The sequence below is a fragment of the Lagopus muta genome, chromosome 5, assembly GCF_023343835.1.
Source record: "Lagopus muta isolate bLagMut1 chromosome 5, bLagMut1 primary, whole genome shotgun sequence".
Classification (NCBI taxonomy): Eukaryota; Metazoa; Chordata; class Aves; order Galliformes; family Phasianidae; genus Lagopus; species Lagopus muta.
In genome coordinates this window covers 2,117,134-2,139,238 of record NC_064437.1, presented here as the reverse complement: position 1 = coordinate 2,139,238, position 22,105 = coordinate 2,117,134, and the positions used below count along the sequence as shown (strand labels likewise).

At 42.0% G+C, this 22,105-nt stretch overlaps 1 protein-coding gene across 2 annotated transcripts in view; it reads right to left on the bottom strand.

Moving 5' to 3' along the window:
- Positions 1–704: 704 nt before the first annotated feature.
- The window catches only part of LOC125693055 (integrin subunit beta 3 binding protein), a 23,991-nt gene continuing 2,590 nt past the window's right edge, over positions 705–22,105 (bottom strand). The window contains exons 2-9 of one of the 2 annotated variants that reach the window (XM_048944458.1): positions 21,935–21,977; positions 19,217–19,349; positions 16,006–16,069; positions 13,039–13,117; positions 11,841–11,934; positions 9,865–9,924; positions 3,306–3,404; positions 705–1,899 (exon numbers count right to left, since the gene is read on the bottom strand). In XM_048944458.1, the coding sequence (XP_048800415.1) occupies positions 3,346–3,404; positions 9,865–9,924; positions 11,841–11,934; positions 13,039–13,117; positions 16,006–16,069; positions 19,217–19,349; positions 21,935–21,977 (532 nt within the window). In that variant the 3' untranslated portion in view covers positions 705–1,899; positions 3,306–3,345. Of the gene's footprint in view, positions 1,900–3,305; positions 3,405–6,531; positions 9,698–9,864; positions 9,925–11,840; positions 11,935–13,038; positions 13,118–16,005; positions 16,070–19,216; positions 19,350–21,934; positions 21,978–22,105 lie in introns of those variants that run through there. The other variant, XM_048944457.1, reaches the window with a different exon arrangement.

Genomic DNA, 22,105 nt, shown 5'->3' with positions numbered 1-22,105 from the left:
GCAGAACAACTTCGCGTTCTGACGAGCCTGTTCTCTTGTGTTCGTCACAAGAGCGGGGCAGGGTCCTTCCCACCCGTATAAAAACATTAGTTTTGCGTGTATCTTTTTTCTTTGTCCTTGAGATGGCCTCCAGGGGTGATAAAGTGAGAGTCATCCGATCCACCTTGTGTGGAACTGGAAATGGTTCTTAACAGAGCCAGCTGTTTCGGAAAGGCAGAAGCCCGGTACAGGGAGAGGTCAAAGAAACAGTAACTGCTTAAATAGCCGAGGCATGTGCCAGGAGTATTTGCAGCAGGAGCTTAGGGTGAAAACATTGTATTTCCCTAAAAATGGTTAAGCAACAACTGTCCTTGTGATAGGGTGAGCTTTGTGTAAATCAGTTCAATTACTGCTGTAGCTGACTGTCCATCATCACCCCTACTATTCCTCTGCAAAATAACTGTTCTCCTAAGACCTGCACGGAACAGCTTGCTGTAGATGGCGTTCAGTTCACTTGCAGGCCCTGTACAGATCAATGATTATTTAATTTTCGGCTACAAAGGTTACAGTCAGGTTATATCAACTATTACCATTTAGTCCCAACTATTTATTTTTCCGTTATCATGCAAACAATCAGCTGGTGAAGCCTGTGCACGTAGCAACAGCAAGAAGCAGCGCAGACAAATGAGTGACAATTAACTTCTCACATTGAACTGCACAGCAATTAAATGCAAGTAATTTTTATTTGTTAAAACTTCCAAAAGCTTCAGTACATCCACATTTGACTACGTATATATTTAACCACATATTGTAATGTTTCTTTCTCAGTGTTCTAAAAACTGGTTAGCAAGAAATGATGTTCAATTTTTTGTGTTTATATTGGACTTCACTCTGTTCATGAAATTTAAGGGGAAAAAAAAGTCATTCTGGGGAAGAAGTCACTCTATTGCACTCTCCCCACAAGAGAGGCTGCACCCAACTAATTCAGCAGTTCAATTTTGAGCACAGTGATCAAAGAGAAGATGTTTGATAAAAGCTTCTCTATATATCATTAAATACTGGAACCAAACTAAAATGGTGACCTGAAAAGAATGTCAACAGAGTGCTGTTGTAACGGGGGCTTGACTCCAGTGCCTTTGTACAGTGGGTCAGCATTAGAGAAAGCATCTTTGTAGATGGCAAATTTGTCCTGAAGTGGCAGCTATAGATGAGTAATTTGCCTGCGTATAAACAAATCAAAGGGTCAGCAATCAGAACCATTCCTTGCATAATAGAGCTTCCTTTATCTTTTGGTCACCATCATCATTATAAAAAGCTGTGTCACCTGTCAAATATTGTAGATTTTTAGGAAGTCTGTTGGCAACCCAGACACAGTCATTTAGATCGTGCTTTGCTGCCTTATTGCTGGGGAGATTAATTGAGCAGCCCCAGCAGGAAGCAGCCATTTCCTCGAGCACCATGCTTTGTGAAGCTGTCCGTTGCTCCCTGAAGGCCTGGGATCCAATGCTTCTCTTTTACAACATTTTCTCCTCAGCAGTTCTTGCAGGGGATGCTTGACTGCAACTTTTTTTTAAACCAGAGCAACGTAACTATTTTATATTTGCAGTAAGAACATACAGAAGAAAATAGTTAATATTCCATGCAGCAGTAAATCGAGATCAGCGTTCTGTACACACGCTGGGATAAAATAACCACAGAGAAATGTATTATTTACATTGAGATTATCTGGTTGTGCACATTGTTAAGTTTAAATAGATGCCAGAAATTTTATCTAGATGTGCACCTGCCTAGCACAGCGAGCAATGCCTAACTGGTATTTGCAGGGGAGATAGGCTTACAGTTGGTCCTTCTCTCCTTTTAAGTACAATCAAGCAGATGTAGAACTTTGGGTTGATGTGGAATGCATTTTTCACATAATGCCTGTGGGGAGATAAGGAATGACTAAAATAAATTGCAGTTAGACAACATCATCATCATTCATATGATCTGCTCACAATTATAGTTCTGTCCTGTGTCCAGCAGCAGCCTCGCTGCTCAGAAAATAGATGCACACACATCCTAAGGCAATGCAGGCCAACAGATGGTCTCTGCTGAACTACAGTAACGTTTGGAGTCTTAAGGAAATGCTATATTCCTATCTACAGAAAGTAGTTGAATGAATAATGGTGAAAGGATTGTTTAGCTATCACAGCCGTGTATCTGTAAACATAAGAAAGCAAAGGGCTTCAGTGCATGAGCCTCACAGGGAGCTGGGCTCCACAGGGGGGAGCTGGTTTGGAAGGAGGCAGGAGTAGGGAATCGCTGGATAAGCAGCTGCTCGGTGCTGGGGTGGCAGCACCTTGTGGCCAAGCAAGGCTTGAAGCTGTTTTTAAATTTTCCTTCCAGTTAATGATGGTTATGAATACAATTTAACCTTCACTGAGAAGCAAAATGTGTCTATGACTTCACCCCCACACTGAATCAGTTGTACAGCTGGTAGAAACCGTACATCTGCTCCATATTCCTCAGTCACAACAACTCAGAGTGCTCCAGCTCTCCAAAAGCAGTGCTGTCCTTACAGTGCAAAGGGAAACGTGACAACCTGCGGGCGTTCTCCTCTTCACAGGCTTCTTTGGCTCATGGGGTTTATGAAACACACGAGCAGGCAGTTTTCCCATGCGTGGGTAACAGCCAGGGACAGACAAGGTCAGCCTCTAACTGGGCTTTTCTCACATCTCCGCAACAAGCACAAGCAGCCAAAGGAGGAAGAATTTAGAAACCCTTAAATAGGACTCGAGGTGTCTGTTAGTGTATTGCTTTATGCTTCCTGTTCTGGGACTGCTAAGAATGAACCATTCACAGGATGGGAGGAGGTGACCTGTTGTCTTGCAGAGGGCTTGTACGAATTTGCACATTCAGTGGCACCTCGGGATGCTCACATCCCACACTGTGATAAGTGAATGCAGGAGGTGCCTGGGGTCTCCATGCTGTTCCTCCCCCCTGTACCCTTCCTGCCTGCTTGTCCTACTCCTGTGCATTCATCTTGGTGAGCTGTAAGGAGTCACTTACAGCAGCTCAGAAAATGTTATCTGCTGCAGTGCACACATTTTTGTACTTAGTTTACACGCATTACAGCTGAATTGCCACTCTTAGTATCCAGTTAGAGGCTGACAGCGTTGGCAGGGAGAAATGCAACCAGGTGTTTTAGAGTGGGATATTTTTTTTTGTAGTTTCAGTATGTCAACATTTCTCCATCAAATCATCCCAGTTTTGACTGCAAGCCTGTATCATAGATTGCTCTGCACATGTTTGCAAATAGCATGTCTCAGTCCTCAGGGTTACGGTACCTGTGTGCAGCAGCTGGCAAAGTCGCACAGCTGACAGAGGCTACAGAGAGTCGAGGAGCAGCTGCAGGAAGGCAGAGCTGCTGGCTGGCTGGGCGTACTCTGTGGGGGAAGAAAATCAGTGTTTTGTGAGCAGAATAGTGGTGTCTGTACAGAATTGGTGAAAATCTCCACACAAATATGAGTTAAGTGAACTACTGCAATGGTTACAGAACTCTTTACTTCAGACAGTACATAAAAAATCTGTAAGGACCATAGACATAGACGTGTAAGGACCATAAAGAGCTGTACCAAGGATTGCAGGAGCGGAACGGCCAGCCCTGAGTCCCCCGAGGGGATGGCAAACAGCAGAACCTACCTGCGCCCTGCTGGCTGTGCCTCCCTCAGAGCAGCCAAGGGGCTGAGCAGGTGGCTGGGAGAAGGGCAGAGAGAACTCAGGGAATGGAACATCAGGGGTAGGAAGCAGGTGCCTTTCTGGGTGGCTCTGCAGCAGATGATGAGCGCTGGGCTCTGCGCTGCTGCTGCTGACAGTTCACACTGCGTTTTGGTTCTACCACCACAAAAGGGTGAGGACAGAATTCAGATTTATTTGCAATATATTCAACATACTGAGGACCGCAGGCATATTTATGGTGTTTAAAGCTAAAAAGACTTCCTATGAGGAAAAGGGCTGCACAGAAGCCCACAAAGATGCATCAAAGCCAGTAAAGACACGGGTGATGGCAAGGACAGGTCTGATTCTCACCGTGCTGTGGTTTCTCGGCTGCAGGTGGTGTGATGCAGCAGCCCTGCCTGCAGTTCCAGCAGAGGTGCCAGTGACGTTACGTGGAGCAGGCCACAAATCCTAAACTACATCTCTTAAGATTACTCCCAAAAAAACATCCAGCTCAACTTTGCCTCAGGTACAACTTCGCGGCATTACAGCTAAGAAACACCCTTTGCTTATACAAATTGTCATTAAAAAAATTCCACCAGCTATCAGTTAGAATAGGAAACTCTCCAATCCTGTATGACAAGCTGCCCAAGGAGGTTGTGGATGCCCCATCCTTGGAGGCATTCAAGGCCAAGCTGCTGTTCTTTGGCTTCTTTGTGCTAAATGCAGCTCATTCAGAAGCCTTGATGAGGCCTTTACTCGCTGACAGCAGCATTCACACCACACAGGATCTAAAGAACCCATCACCCAAGCAACCACAGTGACACCAGCATGTCACTCTCAGAAGGTATCTTTAAAAATGTAAGCTGCCCAGATTCATGGAAAACTTTGACTCTGCTTTTTGTTCTAGATGTATACAGTGACAGCACGCTTCAATGAGCCACACTGATAGTAATGCTTATACAGATGGCATTTAGGTATTCAAAGAGTGAAAAAAAATATATTATTTACTTCCCAGATGGACCAGACCAGTACAACGTTTGTCACAGCAGTTCTTTGGGTGAGCAGTGTATTTGGTGAGCTCACAAGGGTAATGTGTTGCTCAAAAAGCTCCTAAGCCCTTAACAAAACAAACAAAACAACCCTTCCCTCTCAGTACTTTACAGGAAGAAGCCATATGTAAGCTCCAATGCATCCAAGCACAGATAGCAATATCAGCCAAACTTCCAGCTGAAAGTCTGCTGTGCCTGCAGCAGGCAGGGCTCTGTGCAGGGTCAGGAGGACAGGTCAGCATTTTGGGGCGGCTCAGCACAGGGCAGCACCCCGATGGTCACCAGAAAGCCCGGCCTCAGAGCCAGCAGGCCGACCTCCCTGCTGCCCCAACCTGCTACAGCATCAGCAGGGCACAATCCCAGGTTTCTTCTCCTACTTGCACTACTGTTCTTTCCCAAGTTTGGCTGCCCTAAAACATTTGCAGATCTAAAAAGCGGAAGAAAAAAAATGTCCACCTGTCAGGTGATATAAAACCAATCTCGTACTAAATGTGCCAGAATAATTTTTCTCCACCTCAACCACAGTTAAAACCGTCAGTCTATTCATTACTGTCTTTTTATAGTATTTTTATTTAATAAAACCTATTAAGACTACCATACAAATCTCTTTACTTATGCTTTTATCTTTTAACTGATCAATTTTTATATTGCTGACATCCCTTCTTCACCATTTGCTCATTTAAAAATTCATAGTATATGAGCTATGTCTCTGGAGAAAACGTCTATAAAATTTGTTACAGCTGGCAAATGTGTATGAGTCAGTGATAGCACATGACTGAATGCTTCACAGAAAATAAAATTTGTTTCTGTAGTAAGCAGAACTGTTTAAATGTTATTTATTTTTATGTTTCAAAGAAAATATATTGTGAAGTGCTGCATTGATTTAATACGCAACAATGTCTGTGTACACGCTGTACCAGGAAAATTTATGAAACCTTTGCACAACTCCTTTAATTGAATTTTCCAAATCTCTCACCACACACAAATAATCAATATCTTCTGCAGAGAAAACCAGTCAGAATTATTACAGTCTTTCTTTTCAATTTTGTTGTCATCAGCACATACAGAGCACCTGGATATTTGTAACGTCTGGGTAGCAAGTTATTTACACCTCTTAAACATATAATTGCTTCTAAGTGAGTCCAAACTAATGTTTCTTTTCTTTTTTATTTAAAATAATTATATTCATGGGAGAAAGCAGTATTTATTCTCACACAGTTGCTACACGTAGCTGTTGGAAGCACTACAACGCTTTAATTTTTCATTAAACTTCATGCTCCAAAGTCTAGATCCGCTAGGATTAAAAATTAATGGCTATCGAGTCAGTAAAAAGGTACATAGGAAAATAGAGTGTAAACACGAGTGTGAAATTCATGAATAAATGTGGTGGACACCTACATATAAAATGCAGGCTGACAGTTCTATGCGTACATAACGGCGGGGCCTGCAGTCGTATGTCTCATGTGCATTTCTGTATCTGCCACCAAAGTTAATAGCTTAATATTTCATCTGCATTGCAGAAGATGTTAAATCATGGGAGAGGTTTGTAAATTGCCCCCTTCTATCCAAAAAGCTTATCAGGCGGCAAGCTCAGGCACTCCTTAAATCTCAGGCTGTTTCTAAAGGCGCGCTCCTCAGCTCCGTCAGCTGGACGTGCCGGCAAACGCCGCTGTGCCGCGGTGCCATGGGAGCACGGCCAGCAGCCCCCTGCCTTTCAGCAGGGCTCCTTCAGTAGATGAAGCTGCCCGCCTGCACTGGGCAAACCACAAGCACTTTTTGGATAGCAGCCTAAGTTGGTTCCTGTTATCTCTTCTGAACTGCAAAGGTCTTTATGAACTGAAGAAAGAGCTGCATGCACGGACTGAGAACACGTGCTGCCAGTGTGCCTGAGCAACAGGTTTTCATCCACAGACTAAAAATCAGCATACAACACTGCTCTCCTTAACGTGTGCTTTGGGGCAGGCTTACAATTGGTTTTGATTGCGAGTGCAGGAGGGCAGAATGATTTGTCTGCATGGAGAGAGTCGAAACACTTTATGATCAGACAGAGCAGGTGGGTCGGACCGAGCCGTGGGGTGTGTGCACAGCACTGCTCTGCTTCGTGCAGTCCCACGTACAAACACACACCGTGGGACGACTGAAAGGCATAACTTGGATTTCATTGAAAGGATCCTCACCTAAGCTAAGAAACTTCTTTTCGTGTCATCATGAACAGCTTTTCCCGAACAGATTAAAGAACTGAAATCCAGAAATGGATTTATTCTCCTTCATTTGAAAATGAGGCAGAAATGCGTTGTAAGATGGATTTACTCTCACTCACTGCTGCCCCCAGCAGCACAGACCCCACCTGTTTAGTTGCTTACACACAAAGACCCAACAGAAAGTCCAAACTCAAGCTGACATAAATTAGGATGAACTGTGGAATACTCAATTATTGCCATTCTGTTTTGAGAAGGAACTCTCCTCATTTTATTTTGCACTGTTTCCAAAATTGAACTGTGCGCTTTGTGATGTATACGTGGTTCTCTTGGACAAAGAGAAGTCCTACAGAAGCAGATCAGAAGGCAGAAGTGGCCAAGAAGTAAAAAAAGGAATGCCTCACTCCTGTGGCTGCGATGTGATTTGTTTTGAGATGACTCTACCAGAAATCAGCAGGCTGCAGAACTTGCAGTTGGAAATACCTTCCTGAATGCCTGAGGATTCAGAGGCAACAGTGTCAAGTTCAGATCTGCACTGCGAGGCAGCCGACAGACAGAACTCTGAAACACTTTGGAAGAGAATCCCTTAATGCAGAAAGCCAAGTTTCCAGACAAGCCAAGATGAACCAGTTTAGACTTCCTGCACAAGAAAATGAACTTCAACAACAGGTCTCTCCATTTTATTGCCTTTCTATGTAGCCCAGGGAGTTTTAAATTAAAATTAGATTATCCGGCTGTATTTTAAGCCTAAAGCAAGGCGTTGTTTAGGAGAAAAAAACTTGCATCTCTGTGCTTTTCATAGAAGTATTTGCAGCTGAGGCTCTTGGACTAACAAAGGTGTTTGCCTGCTCAATGAGAGCACAGACAAGGAGAGTTTTTGCATGAATTTGAGCAGATTAAACTGGCTGCAAAGAAAAACAGTCAGTCTTCTTCTTGCCTTGTGGCAAACCAGGTCCAAGTGCCACGCTTCATAGCTGCTCACAGAGGTCAGCGTTTCCACTGCCTTCTGTGCAAGGCACTGCAGTGCTGGGCGGACAAGCTGCAGCTCAGTGCTACCTGGTCCCTAATGTCTGCAGTTGGCTTTCAGTGGTGATCTCAGCTGGGTTCGATCAAAACCCTTCCAGTTAACCCTGATCCAGTTTCTTGGAGAGCAGCCACTCATGTTTCAAAGAAGCAAACTTGAGGCCTTGCATTACAAGCAAATGAAAGTTGGGAACGTTTGGAACTGACCTTAGTGGGGATGATCACCTGTGGCACTGGGCTCATCAGGGTGAACACAGACAAGAATAAAGGGGCTTTTATTTGACTATGAAGACACAGCCTGCAAATAGTTTTGCCGTTTCCTTCCTACACAGCAAATATTTGATCTTCTCTAACACTCCCTTACTGTTTCTGCCTCAGACAGCAGAGTCACAGCCATGATTTATGTCACTGTTTATTTTTTTGGGTAACAGAAATTATTAATATCGTTTGTACAAACCATCTTAAATAGCTTTCCTTTGTAGAACGTTATCTTCACTCCTCCAAACACTGAAGTGATTAGATTTTCCTTTAAAATATGCATATCACAACCTACACATTCATTCTCAACACACATAAAGCATGTTTTGGACTGCAGCATACTGACTAGATTTCATCTCTTGGCAGCTCTTTTACAGTTTGCTTATATTCTATTCAAAAACATTTTGTTTACTGTAAATGCTAGTCATGGACAAACAATGATGGCATTTTTTATGCTGGTCACACAAAATGATATACTGAGTCCTGCATAATGCTGCCCATTGAGCAAGGAATGTTTTGTATTAAGTTGTTTTAAGCAGAGGTTGTTTATGTAAAGTAAATAAATTTCATGCCTCACCATGTGATGATAATGTGACATTCCATCAGTATCAAGCCACAGAACAGTCACAGGTTTTAAATTTTGAGCATAACTAATTACAAATAATTACAGAAAACCACATCCAAAATTAAAAGGCAAAGCATCTCCAAATGCTTTCCTTTCATCTCAAAACTATTGGCCTCTTCTACTTCTGTGTTTTTAAGACTGCAAATAAGAAATTATTCTTTATTAAAGCAAAACTGACATTTGAAACCGCCAAAATTGGTCACCTTGAGCTCATATTCTATTTCCCATCATGCTTTTCCCAAATACTTCATTCCTTCTCCAGTAAGACTGATCCCTGGCGACTGTTTGGTGGGCTACTTTTCACACCAGCAGTCATTAAAGAGCAGGGCACGAGGGAAGCAGAGGCTGTGCTGATCTGCAGAGGCCCACAGAGCTCAGCACCAGCACTGCCTGACAGTGGCTGTGCTCTTTTGAACAGGACAAGAGGAGTCTGAGCGTCCCCCCCACTTCCCTTAGCCAAGGCATTGAAGGGGCTGTGTGGCCACGTGAGATCAAACGCCACCAACTTCACATGTTTTCACAGGCCTACTTATGAGGAAACCTAATAGCTGGGATCTCACAGTCCCCTGGAGCGTGCTAAGCACCTCCCAGTACGTACAGGGCGATCAAGGTTCTGCTGCAGGCAGCGCGTGTTACTTGGCTTGTATTCTCCAAATGCGAGGAGAGAGAGGAGAGTGAGAGAACAAAGATAACTTGGATGTATGAAGGGCAGGGAAAGTCTCAAGGGCCTGAGTGCACTGAGTTCTGGATCGTGCCTCAGGTGCAGGGCTGTTAATGAGACACACTTCTATGGAGCAATACTCAGAACAACAAAATAGCTGAAAAGATGAAATCTCCATTTGAATAGTGCAAGAGTTCAGGCTGAGCTGCAAATTCAGAAGAAATACATTGGATTACTGCCACTTTCATACGCTAAAATTATGCAACTTCAGGAGGAAAGAACTAAGAAGGAATCAACTAAAAGGAATCATCAACACGCCTGTTATGTAGAAGTTACAACATTGGTTTGCTTTTGGTTTTTGTTTCTCAGTACCTTGGGCAGGAAGGTGTCCGTGGTTCCTTTTCAACAGCTGCAGTTCTTCTGCTTGGCTCACTAGTGAAGAAAGAAACCTAAAATCAATAAACGATACCCCAGAGATTTCAAGGAAAACAACAGCAATGCTTTCTTATTCATTTGTGAGGCACTTGTATTTTCCTTCACGTGATTAATAAGAAGAAAAACCCCAGGTGTATCTATGGATTGCTAAAAAAAAATTGACAAAAGGAAGGCGAGAAGAACATAGTTTTGAAATGTGCTTACAGGCCTCCTATTACGTTTTGTCCCCATTTTTATCTTCTACTGTTGACATGGGACTTTGTTCTAATCCAGAGAGTGGGGGAATGAGGATTCTTTCCCATTTTGAAGGCAACAGGAAGCTTAGGGAAACAGTGCACATAATAAAGTGCCAACAAGAGGTCTGACATCTCATTTGCAACCTTCTGGGCTCGATGGTTGTACTGTCCTATCCACGTGTAGGGTAGTAATGTAAACATAGACTGTTTTCACAGAGCTTCATTTTGTGTAAGAAAGCCTCTGCTTATCTGCATGACAGTGGGAACGAGAACCCTGTATACAAATGCAAAATGAAATCTGAATGAGCATTGGAATACAAGGCAGGAAAGAAATGTTAATTTAAACAACAGTAGTGCTGGAATCGTGTGGTGCGTACATTCCACCTCATGCATTAGAGGAGTCTCAGTGATCTTTGGTCAGAAAAATCTGGTAGCTTCCAAGCGCAAACATAAGCAGCAGAGTCAGGCAGCTGATTTCTGCCCTCCTGCAGCGAGTTCCAGCACTGGGTTCTGCAGGTAACAGAGCAGCCTGATGGGTTCTGGAATAATGTATACCAGCAAAACATCGCATTTGCTGCAGGATAAAAAACTTTGCATGCTTATCATCTTTGAATGCATGTCCCATGAGAGAACGCAGTGACTGTGCATATGTGTACAATGTTTGCATTTCCTTGTCGGCTGGGAACTAAATTGCTTAGTGCAAAAAGCCCAGAGGAGCAGAGCTGTACAGGTGAACCTTGGAGGAGAAGCAGTCCCCAGGTAAATGCAGTGTTAGACACACGGCTGCATCATAAACATGCCGTGTGGGTACGGATGCTTTCATGCTGCTGTGAAAATTAAGGAGCAGAACTATTGCAAGGCACAGAGATCGAGGCCTGAACAGCAACAGAACTCCTTGGTGCCTGCAGCTAGTTTGATCACTAGGGAAGGACCAGACCAGGCAGAGAGTTACTTTTTCCTTCGGATAACCGGCAGCGTTTTTTGGCTGTTACCTGTAAGTCAGCAATGAGTGATAAGGGTTGGTTGTGGCTTTGCTTTTTTCCTGCATTAAAATACTTTCCTAGGACATACTGGCTTTCTAACTGCAGAGGCTGCTGGGAACTTCAGTACAAACGCTCTTCCAGCTGCTGAGGATTCAGAAGTCCCAAAAACCTCTGGCTTGGAGTAAGGATAAAAGTTTCCTAAAACAAGAAAACCTTTGACTTTCTGAGTTCCTATGACGGATGTGCCATCGGTAAGGTGCCCCTCTCCCAGCACAATAAGCATCTGGTATGTCCATCATTTAAAGACAGATGAATAGCGATTTTTAAAGCCTGGAAACCTATATTCAGCCTAATCCTTCTAACAGGCAAACAAACAAAACAACTTCCTTCCAAAAAGAGAAGAAAGGCAACGCAATCAAAGTGCAAACGTTTAGGCTAATCACTAGCTAAGTGCCCACTAAGTAGCTCACTATTTACATGAGAAAAGCTGTTGCTCTTCCAAGTTTTTCCTCTCCACCTGCGGCTGAGTTAGAAGTGTGTCTTTGGGGCTGCCTTTCTTTCATGTCCCCATTGGCTGCACAGGGACCTTTAAGGTGTATTTGCTCTGACCAAAGAATTCACGCGGCAGAGGCCCGCAGTGCAACACTCCATTCTAACACAGCGCTGTATAAATACTGTCGAAAATCCTTCTTACTTAGCGCTTGGGTTTTCTGCACTTCAGCGCTCAAGGCGCAAGACGAGTCGGAGACACCGATGATATTTTCCAGCTCTCTGCTGCCCTCTAAAGCCTGGAAAAAACCATAATCACAGATGGTTAAATCTCACTCCCAAACGACACAGCTTGTAACAAATTTCGAAAAGAAAGAACTTTAGGGATACTTTTCTCAATGCTACACGAGATTTTCTCTTACAGAGCGAGCGGGATGACGGAGTTTCAGGGCTAAGAACGTGTGTTACTTTTGAAAACGGCATTCAGGTGCCTTTGGAAGAGTTGCTTAAAAATCTCCTGTTATTTACGCTTCATTCAGAAGTCTTCAGCTGTTTAAACAGATTAACACTTGATCCCCAGGAAAGCAATCTCGGAGCATGTACAAGCTTGCTCTAATATGTTAGGAAAAGAGAAATCTGCAAGCATTTACCGACCTATGGGAATATTGGATACTCCCCCAGCATTTCATGGTAGATCCGGGAATATACAGTGGCAAATGAGAAACACAAAGGTTTTCTAAACAAACATTTCCACTATAAGACTTCCAATTATTAGCAATGCTGGTTTCATTGGTTGCTTTTTTTTTCCCTGTGAACAAAATGCTGTCGGCCACACATAAATGAAAATAAATGATGAAATGCTCTCCGTATGCTGAACTGTTTCAAGAACATTGATATTCGGCAGCTAACCTTGTTCTAAATGTATTCGAGAAAAGAAATCTGAGCAAACCAGAAGAATTATTTGCATTTTCGCATGTATTAAGCAGACTCTATTAAATGATGATACATTAGAGGTAAATTAAACAGTACAATCACTTCAACACAAAGGGATATTAAATCTTCAAGGACATATAAATCTGCACAGTAATAATTCACACTGCTAGTTATAAATAGTAGTTGGTAACTACTTCATATGCTTCCATTCATGTACAAAATGAGGAGAGAGATGCATTTTAAGTAGCTTGCTTGGAAAAGCAACTTCTAATTCAAAAATAGGTATCTATTAAGTTGCCGTATGTGTGTGTGTGTTCTCTGTACTTCCAGGCCAACTCTGCTTGGGTTCCAGTATTTTACTTGTTTCCCTGTTCCCTTAAACTCAAATGCTGCATTGAAAGCTTTCATTCTTATTTCAAATTCCACGCTAAAAGCTGATGAAGAAATAATTAAATCGATGTAAATCAGACCTGTAGGCTTGTCAGGTTTTCTCTTGCTTTCAGAATTCTCACCAAGGATCTTTTCACGTTGGACTGCAAGGCTGCAAACCTGCACGTGAAGGTGAAACAATTGCTGTTAGCCACAAGGCACTGAAAAAAACAGCGTTTACAGTGTATCCAACAGCTCCTCAACGTTGTAACAGCATGGATGTGAATAACCTGTGAACCAACGGCCCACCAAACCTCCCTGTGCCACACAGCATCAAATGCAGCTTTAAATATCTGTATGGGAAGTGCCAACCAGATGTATCCTAATTTCAAGCATAGAAACTCAGGTTCAGTAATCAGGATTTCCTTCCAGTCACACAGGATGGCAAACAGGAATGTGACTTGCTGGTACCACATCTATTACCCACAAACACACTTCATTGCCAGTGGAAATACCAGACTTGGTTATCTGTACAGGAAATTAAGATCACACGCCATCAGATTAGATCTAACTTCAGACCTCAGTGAGTGATTGAGGATTTGCACTGAGTCTTCCTTACAAAGAAGTCCCACCATGAAGGGTCAGGCAAGGCTCCCCTGCAATGCACACAAATCAAGAGAGGCAACAGGAATCATCTACCTGCTGCTTCTCCCCATAGAAGGGAGAATCACACTCACAAAAACCCCCAAATCCAGTATTTAGAAAGCAAGAAAGTGTGTGGAAGCTCACATAAATAGCAGTGTGTAGGTGTTGATTTTAAATGTGTTTTACTGGCATGTTCCTAACTGCTTGTCTTTCAAACACTTGCCTTTTTTTAATTAAAAAAAAGAGCATACTGAATTATGGAGTGCCAACATTTAAATGTTAAGGAATACCACGATTGCATAAATCCTCCTGCAAGCTCAAGGTTACTGACACTGTGAAATGAGCCTGAGTGTTGACCAAGGGATTTACTGGTTCCCCAAGACTAAAATGAAAGCTCAGATCCACACAGACCACCATCCCAAAGCAAAGCAAACAGCCCTTGTACTGGAGTCTGCAGCTTTCCTGTGCTGTAACTGCAAGATGTTTTTATCTTGCATTTTAAGTATTTCTGTCTTACAACCCAGCATACCATCCAGACAGTGCTGCTGCCTGCCAGGCTCCACCACTGAGGAGATGCTTCCTGTCCTGCAAGGAAGGAATTTCAACCTGATGGTGGGGGAAGTTTCCATTACAAGACAAACAAACAGAAAAGCAGCACATCAGCACCACGACTGGAATAATCAGATGGGAGAGTTACAACTTTAAGTGCAGGATTAATTATTTGAACAAATGTCACGGATATTATTAATAAAAAGCAATGGATGCATTAGTGGATGTAGTTCTGAGGTAATTTTTATCTGGGACATCAAGTACAGTGATAGAAATAATTAGTACAAACGACAGCAGAATAACAGATACTTGAGCATATGATGAAAGTAACACATGCAGGTACAAAAGCCCAACCCTCTAATGCCAGCTTGCCAACTAGCCTGCAGAAATTCTGCTCTAGCAAGGTGATTCTTCCAGTGCCACCCATTGCAGCACAGCACTTGCACTCTGCCTCCAGTTTCAAAGGGACTTAAGGTAAAGGAACACAAGGAAAGAACACAGAAGTGTGCTGACAAAGCAATGTGTGGCAATAGAGGTTGCCTTATGTTGGGAGGTAAGTTCTCAATGAGGACAAACTGCAATAGCAGGAAATTCACCTCAGGTATTTTGAAGAGAAATCTTCCTGACCTACAGACATGAGAATCTACATAACAACTGGATGCCCAGAACTGGGCCTGAATTAAATACAGGAGAGTCAGAATACACAGAATGAGAATAAAGCAGATCAAGTTGTAGAGGAGAGATGAAGACATGGCATAACCACATTGATGCTGAGCTGTGAATGAGACTTTCATTAGGAGATACCAAAGATGGACGTCGAGGACATCAGAGGACCAGCTGCTGGATCACCAGCTGAGCAGGCAGAATAACACAGAAGGTAAGATTAGAAGAACAACAGTGCAGTCCTGGTGAAGGCAATTTTGGTCAAGTTCAAATAGTGGAGAAGGTCATGGGAATATTGAGGATAATGTGTTTATTGGATCACTTCCCAAGAATTTGGAAGGTGTCCTCAATACAATCCAACACACAGAGATTCACAGGAAGATGACCAAGTTGTATCACAGTAAAAACAAATATTTGCTTTGCCCAGCTCTTTGGGGTGGGTGTGATTGTTTGGCAGGGCACACAAATAACACATAACACACCTACATGGCACCTGGCTGCTGCAGAAAAAAACCCAGTCCACATTTCAGCTGAAATTTGGCAATGTTACAAACAACTCAGTGTTTCTCATAACAGAAAAGACTGAGCAATGCTAACAACAAGAGACACTAACAGCCTCAGCTGGAGCAAGTGTTTGTCATTTCTCCTTCCTCACACCTGTCAAGCTTAGGAAAGCACTTGTATCAGATACCTCGCCCAAAACATTTATCAGTGTTTTAGTAAACGTGGACTGCTCCAAGTCCAAGAATCTGAAGATTATGGCTTAAAATAAGATTGTGGCAGAAAATACAAGAATTGTAAAAGATTCTGCCATGCAGATGTGAAGTTTTGTCATAGTTATCTGTGATCAGATCTTAACTGAAAAGCGTCCCAAGGTTATTTTACCTTCATCTTTGGACTCCAAAAATAAGGTATGTTTTCAGGAGAGCCTGGATAGGCAAAGCACACTTTTATACAGACAGCTTAATTGTGCTGCCTCATGATGTAGTACCATGGACATGACTCCTGTTACAGGCAGTGCCACGTGCCTCATGCTGCCACCGAGACAGAACTGTTGCATTGCAAACCCTGCATTAACCCGTCCCCATAGCCCTCCCATTCAGTACCTTCAAACATCCAACCCTCAGCAATTGCAAATATTAAAAACAATCACTATTCATTTAATTCGGTATGAAATGTGAATCCTGCCCACAAAGCACTTTTCAACTTACGCATCCTTCACTGTTTGAGGCTGCCCTCTTCTGGATAATCTGCTTTCTGAAGTAGTTTCACCTCCTAGGAGGTTTACAAGAAAGGGAAAAAAACAATGAGAAAAATAAAATATTAACCTTCTGAAGCACAGGAAAAAGTGTTAATCTGAACACTGGCTGCTGAATGATCTTTCAGGCAGATTGTGTTTCAATTATGAAACAGGGCAGGTTCCTTAGTAATGAAACACCCTAACTTGACTATAAATTGTTCTTTCACAATTCGACCTCTTATCAGTTCACATGACATTTATATTTGTGGAAATCTTGGGATTAGCATATTGACAGCTGTAAGTCTGTGTAATTCTGACTTAGTTTCTTTGTTCTACGTGTAAGTTTTTTCTATTATCTGCCTAAATACAGCACAAAGCTTTACCATGAAATACCATAATAACTGAGCAATGAAACCCTCGCATTCCTTTAATAAGAAATGCTTGGCCCCCAGCTCCATCTGGTAAACAACTACAAGGAAATAAGGTGCAAATTATTTCCAAGGGCTCTGACATCCTGTATTGACAGTAGAATGTTCTGGCTTGTCAAATGATGGGGCATCTATTTCTGTATTTCAGCACTGCCTTGTTTTGTAAGGGACCAGGAGTAGGTTATTGCCACAGCAATAAAGCCCATGGCTTTATTAACAAAACCTCAACTAACACCAGATTTACAAGTGATATCTGTTCAAACAGCACAACACTTCAAATGTGTCTTTTCAGAAGGAAAAGAGAAATAGTGGGTTTAAAAGGACAACTTGTAACTGTGATATAAGAGGAAGCCTGCCCCACCATCCTGTAGCCATATGAATATGGGGGTACAAAGGGATGCTAGTACTAAATAACTGAATAATGATCCACCTCAGTGTCAGCTACGATCTTGCGATCAGTCTTTTCATAAAGAATGTTTCCTCATGTCTGTATTTATTAACCACATGGAAATATGGTGTGCATTCACCTTCCCATTGGCATCCTAATAGATGTCCATTTTAGTATGAGACATTTTGCTCCATTTTTTCTTCTATCTAAGATACAAGGCATGTAATGCAAATGCAGAGCTGCTGAAAAGCTTTGGAACTTGTGACAGAGTCAGACAGTGTATTACAAGGTGTTGAGTGGCAGAAAGGCACCTGACTGAAACTAAACAAAGGAGTCGTTAAAGCCAGAAATTGCATGTAGGGAATATCCAAGAGAACATATATAAAGAGCCACAGTATTTTTAATTTTGTATTTGACTGCTACCATCATGAACGATTGGAAGCTGTCTGCAAAGCTAAGGTTTAAAACTACATGCAGATATCTGCATGGGAACCACGAGATCACAGCCTGAACCAGTGACTGAGCACCTGGTGAAGGAGCGTGGCCAGCCCTGGGAGCAGAGGTGTGAGCAATTCTCCTGTGCAGCCATGGGTCCACCCCTCCCTAAGCTCATTTAAGGGCTGGCAAGTGGAAGAGAAGCATCTCTACTTGGAGATCACCTCATTTGGAGTTCTGTGAGCCCCAATCCTTGGAAAGGGGTAAGCAATTCTTTCTTTATCCTCAAATTGTGAACTCTACTTTTCTAAGGTGATCTGCAACTGGTTAACAGCAACTTGTATCTGTTTCTGCCTATCCTTACAATATCCAGTCGGGTTGGAGGATACTTTGATACTGTACAGGCAGCCATGAAACAAAAATGGGCATTTCATTTAGAAAAAAAAAAAGTAGAAGGCTGGGTTGTATATATTTATTTATCTCAGAACTGTTGTTGAGATGTGACTGTGTTAATAAAAAAAAACTGTTCTGAATGCCTGCAGTGGATGGGGCACGGATTGTTCTAACTTGATTCTTTTCTTCAGAATACCAAGAATCTTCATTTGGTGGCCATTAACTACTGGCTTCATGTGCTGGCACTGCACTTGAATCTAATTCCTTGCTGTTATATTCTGGGTAAGAAAGTAGGATGCCACATCCTGATGAGACAAGTCAGGAAGTATGTACCTGCACTGCAAACATCAACCTAGTTTTCAGGAGGCCGCACGCTGCAACTGCATGTAGCTGCATCTGATGAAGATGTGAGATACAGAACGGAATCATAATGTTTTCCTTAAAACATTCCTTCAAAAAAAAAACCTTTCTAGGGGCTGAACTTCAAACAGGTTTATTCTGTTCTGCTCAGAATATTTCCGCTCATCATAAATGTTGGTGAAGCCTCGATTACTGCCCGTAAATTCCAAACTATATGGGGCATCAAAAGCTCTTTAACCCAACAAAAAGACTTAACAAGTATTGATGGCTAAACTAAAGCCATACAAATTCAAAATCAGCCCTGAGACTTTTATTTAATAACAAAGGTAACTGAACAAGGAATGTGATAACAGGAGAAGTGATTTAATATATAATTGAAGTCTTCAGAGTGAGACAACCATCTCTGGGCGCTGAACTAGCATCTAGAGTGCTCAGCCAGAGATCGACCTCACTGCACTGAAGGATGTGGGTTCAAGCCCTGTTTTGGCAACCAGCTCCTGCAAGGTGAGTTGGAACTAAATGACTTACATTCCCTTCTAACCCAGCTGCTATGTGATTTTTATAGAACTTGTAATGCAAGGAAACAAAAGCTCTTGGGTTTTACGTGGGAAAGATAAGTGTCTTTGTATTACTGCTTTGATAAGTAACACTAGGTGAGTTAGTGGTTTCTCTACTCTTAAAACCTACGACATCCATACAAGCAGGTTATTCTACTGAAAATATACTTCATAGTTTGTTTGCATCAAGAGTTGTCTGTGGAGATATATCTTGAAATGAAATGGAAATGATATAATTATAAAAGAGCACATTTTCTGAGAGCTCCTGACAGTCAGAGCTGTGTAAGCTTAACTAAAATCTGCCTCACTCTGAATAACTATGTTAAAAATTACATAGAAGGAAGCAAAGGAGGGTTAGACTAACTGAACTTCTCTTCTACACTTGATCTAATAACATGTACATCACTTCAATTCTGAGACTTCCTCTATGAATATGGAAATTCAGTATATATGCATGAATTTGTTTCACTGGCGTGAACAAATTAATCTGTTCCTCCATCTGAAACTGGGAAGCTTAAGACAAAAAAGAAAGCAAACATACTGCATGAGACACACAAATCACTAAATCAAGCCAGTAGCCAGAAAAATGTTGCAGTAAGAAAGGCAAGATGTTCAACTCACCATGTGATAAGCCGTTCCTGAGATCCTCTGCATTATGACTTGAGGGAGATGAAAATGGACTTATCTGGCGTGTTCCTGTTGTTGGTGAGTAGTTCTGCTGCTGCTGCTTGGCTGAAGGGCTTCCTTCAACTGGCTGAAATGTAGTAGAAGACAAAGGAATCTGGATCAATATTGGCTAACGACAGAGGAGTTCCTGTATCCACCTGAAGCCACAGAAGTTACAAAATTTCCATCTGTAAACTAAATGCATCCTGGCCTCTGCTTGTCTTATCAGCAGCGCTGCATACTGCATCCCAAATCAGTCAGAGCCTCTCTGAAACCTATTTGATGAGAGAGATTTCTAAGTAATTCCAAGCTTTACGTACTCTCCCTTATGGGAAGCCTCTCATATGTGCACACATCAGTTTTAGCCTCCTTGTTTTCATTTAAAAAAAAGTACATAGCTTCCAAAGATTCAGATATTCTGGCATACATATGTACATACATGTATTATTTAACCAACAGTCAAAAACTGGTGTTATCCTACTGAGAACTTTAGGCATATGGATATTTTTAGTTCCATCAAAAGACAGTGATTTCTGCTAATTAAAAACTAAACACAGAAGTCCATTAAAAGAGTCCATTAAAACCAAAACTCTGGCTTAGAATTTCAATACATTTCATGATACAGAAGTAGCAATTTAATGGTGTACAGGAATTTTGCAGAGAAGTCTCCATTTCTGAACTATAACCTGGGGTGCAGTTTGTTCTCTAGATTGCAACTCTGAGAAACTGGGATTTCCCTGCACTACCAGTACTAAGAATAAAACAAATTTGTTGACACACAGAGGGCTGGCAAGAACTTGCTTCCAGTTAAGAAATCTAGCAGCTTAACATGATGCCATCAGTGACAGACAAAAAGGAAACATGCAGAGAAATAGAAACATGTGTAGCTTGAGACTCCACTTGTATGAGCTGCATCTCACGCTCTTTGGAATCACTGGTGAAGTGACTCAGGGATTTCTGCATGACTATTAGGCAATGTGCACAGTACCTGACAGTGCCTCACTGCTATGTAACCAGTGATTCAGTGACCAAACAGAAGGGCAGGAATGCACACCATGCAGCACGGCAGAAAACAAAGCTTCTGATACAGCTTTCCTGTCCTTGCCTAGCTCCCGTGTCAAGGAGGCAGTCAGCAGGTATGTCCACCTGTCCACCACTGCTTCCAAATGAGATCAGCCACCTCCAAAAGTGGGCAGTGCATACAATGCATGAGTGAGTTCACTCTATTGACATCATATTGGCATCATGCAGACAATAAGGGGTATTTTTAGATGAAGCCATTCCCTCCCAATATTTTCTCACGGGTTTAAAGAAGAAACAGCAGTGAAACAGTGATGCTGGTGGTTTATTTATTTTTTTTTCCTTCCTCTTGGAAACATGGTACTGTCAAAACAAAATGCACCAAGAAAGGGAATGAGCGATTTATTCTGTTCTTGTTACATCTCCAGACCCTTGGAGGTTGAGGAGCAAATTGATTTGTCTCTATTTCTGCAACTGAAGCAAGGAAAGGAGTGACTCATCACCTTCCAAACAAGCAGCCTTTTCTGGCAGGTTGAGCCCCGTTCTGCACACAAAACTTGCCTTTAAAGCAGTGAAGGAACTGTGTGTAACTTCAGCTGGGCCACTCATGTGCAGAAACACTGCTACACCCCAATAAACAGATGCAGAATTACAGTCACAGCTGCATTCTGAGCAGAACAAGTTGGATAATGGGATGCTAAGCTGCTAATTAAATTGCTAATGATTTATTTTTAATGCTATTGCAGAATTTTGCCATCTTTCTTTCAGCAACAACAGAAAAAAAAAATCCTGTAAGTCTTAAAAATTGTGTAACTGTGTTTTGCTAACAGTGAGACCTCTGAGTAGGAGCTGCATGTGAGCAGTTGTCTTGAGAAGGGCACCAATGTGGAGATTTACTGGGAGCTCATTTACTGACCAGCTATTTCTCCTAACATACTTTCATACATTTTTCCTTCATTTAAATGCTCACAAAGACCCCTGTATGGTGTCTGCAGCAACACCCACTGTTGGTAGAAGCAGATAATAAACTGACATATGTCATGGTGTGCTGCTATAGCTGCATTTACAAAAAGTAATAGCAACAGTACAATTTTATTTTTATTGTGATAACTGTGGTGAAATTTATTGCAGTGTAAGTACTTTATTGTTTCATTATGCCAGATTAGCTGAGGGAGGTAATTATAGCCTTGACATGAAAATGCCTTTAATGTTTTCATTTCAATTCTGCAGTTTGTAATATGCAGATTACAGCATTATCATAATTCCATATTGTTACCTGTACAATTACACGGCAGAACATTTGCTTCAGGATAACGGAGCTAATTTCTAATGAATGACTTCACCAAGTAGCTGAACTCATTCAGCTCTTGGGTAAATAGTGAGGGTAAATAACAAGAGCCTATTGCTCTTGTGATGTTCAAGTATTTGTGCAGGTACACGTTCCTTAAGGCCAGGCAGTTGTAGGACAAATGGAACACAACCAATTATGTACTCGCATCTCATCAGTAATTGCGTGCCTTCTTGTGAATTTTCCAGACAGGCACCAATCTGTAATATTCATTAACTAATGAGATACTGTGTTGATGTACAAATACATGTATACAAGCCTACGCACACATATCTGACATTATTTCATACACCAAAAATACTTACATTATGTTTCTTAACACTGTCCAACTTCAGCGACCTCTTAGCTCTGCACAATGAAAATACAGGCAAGTTTTACGGTCGTCGAGACACAAAGCATCCAGGCAGTAAGGTTTATCATCTCTAATTTCAGTGACATTTACCTTTCTTATATCTGGAACTTTTTTTTTATGCTAC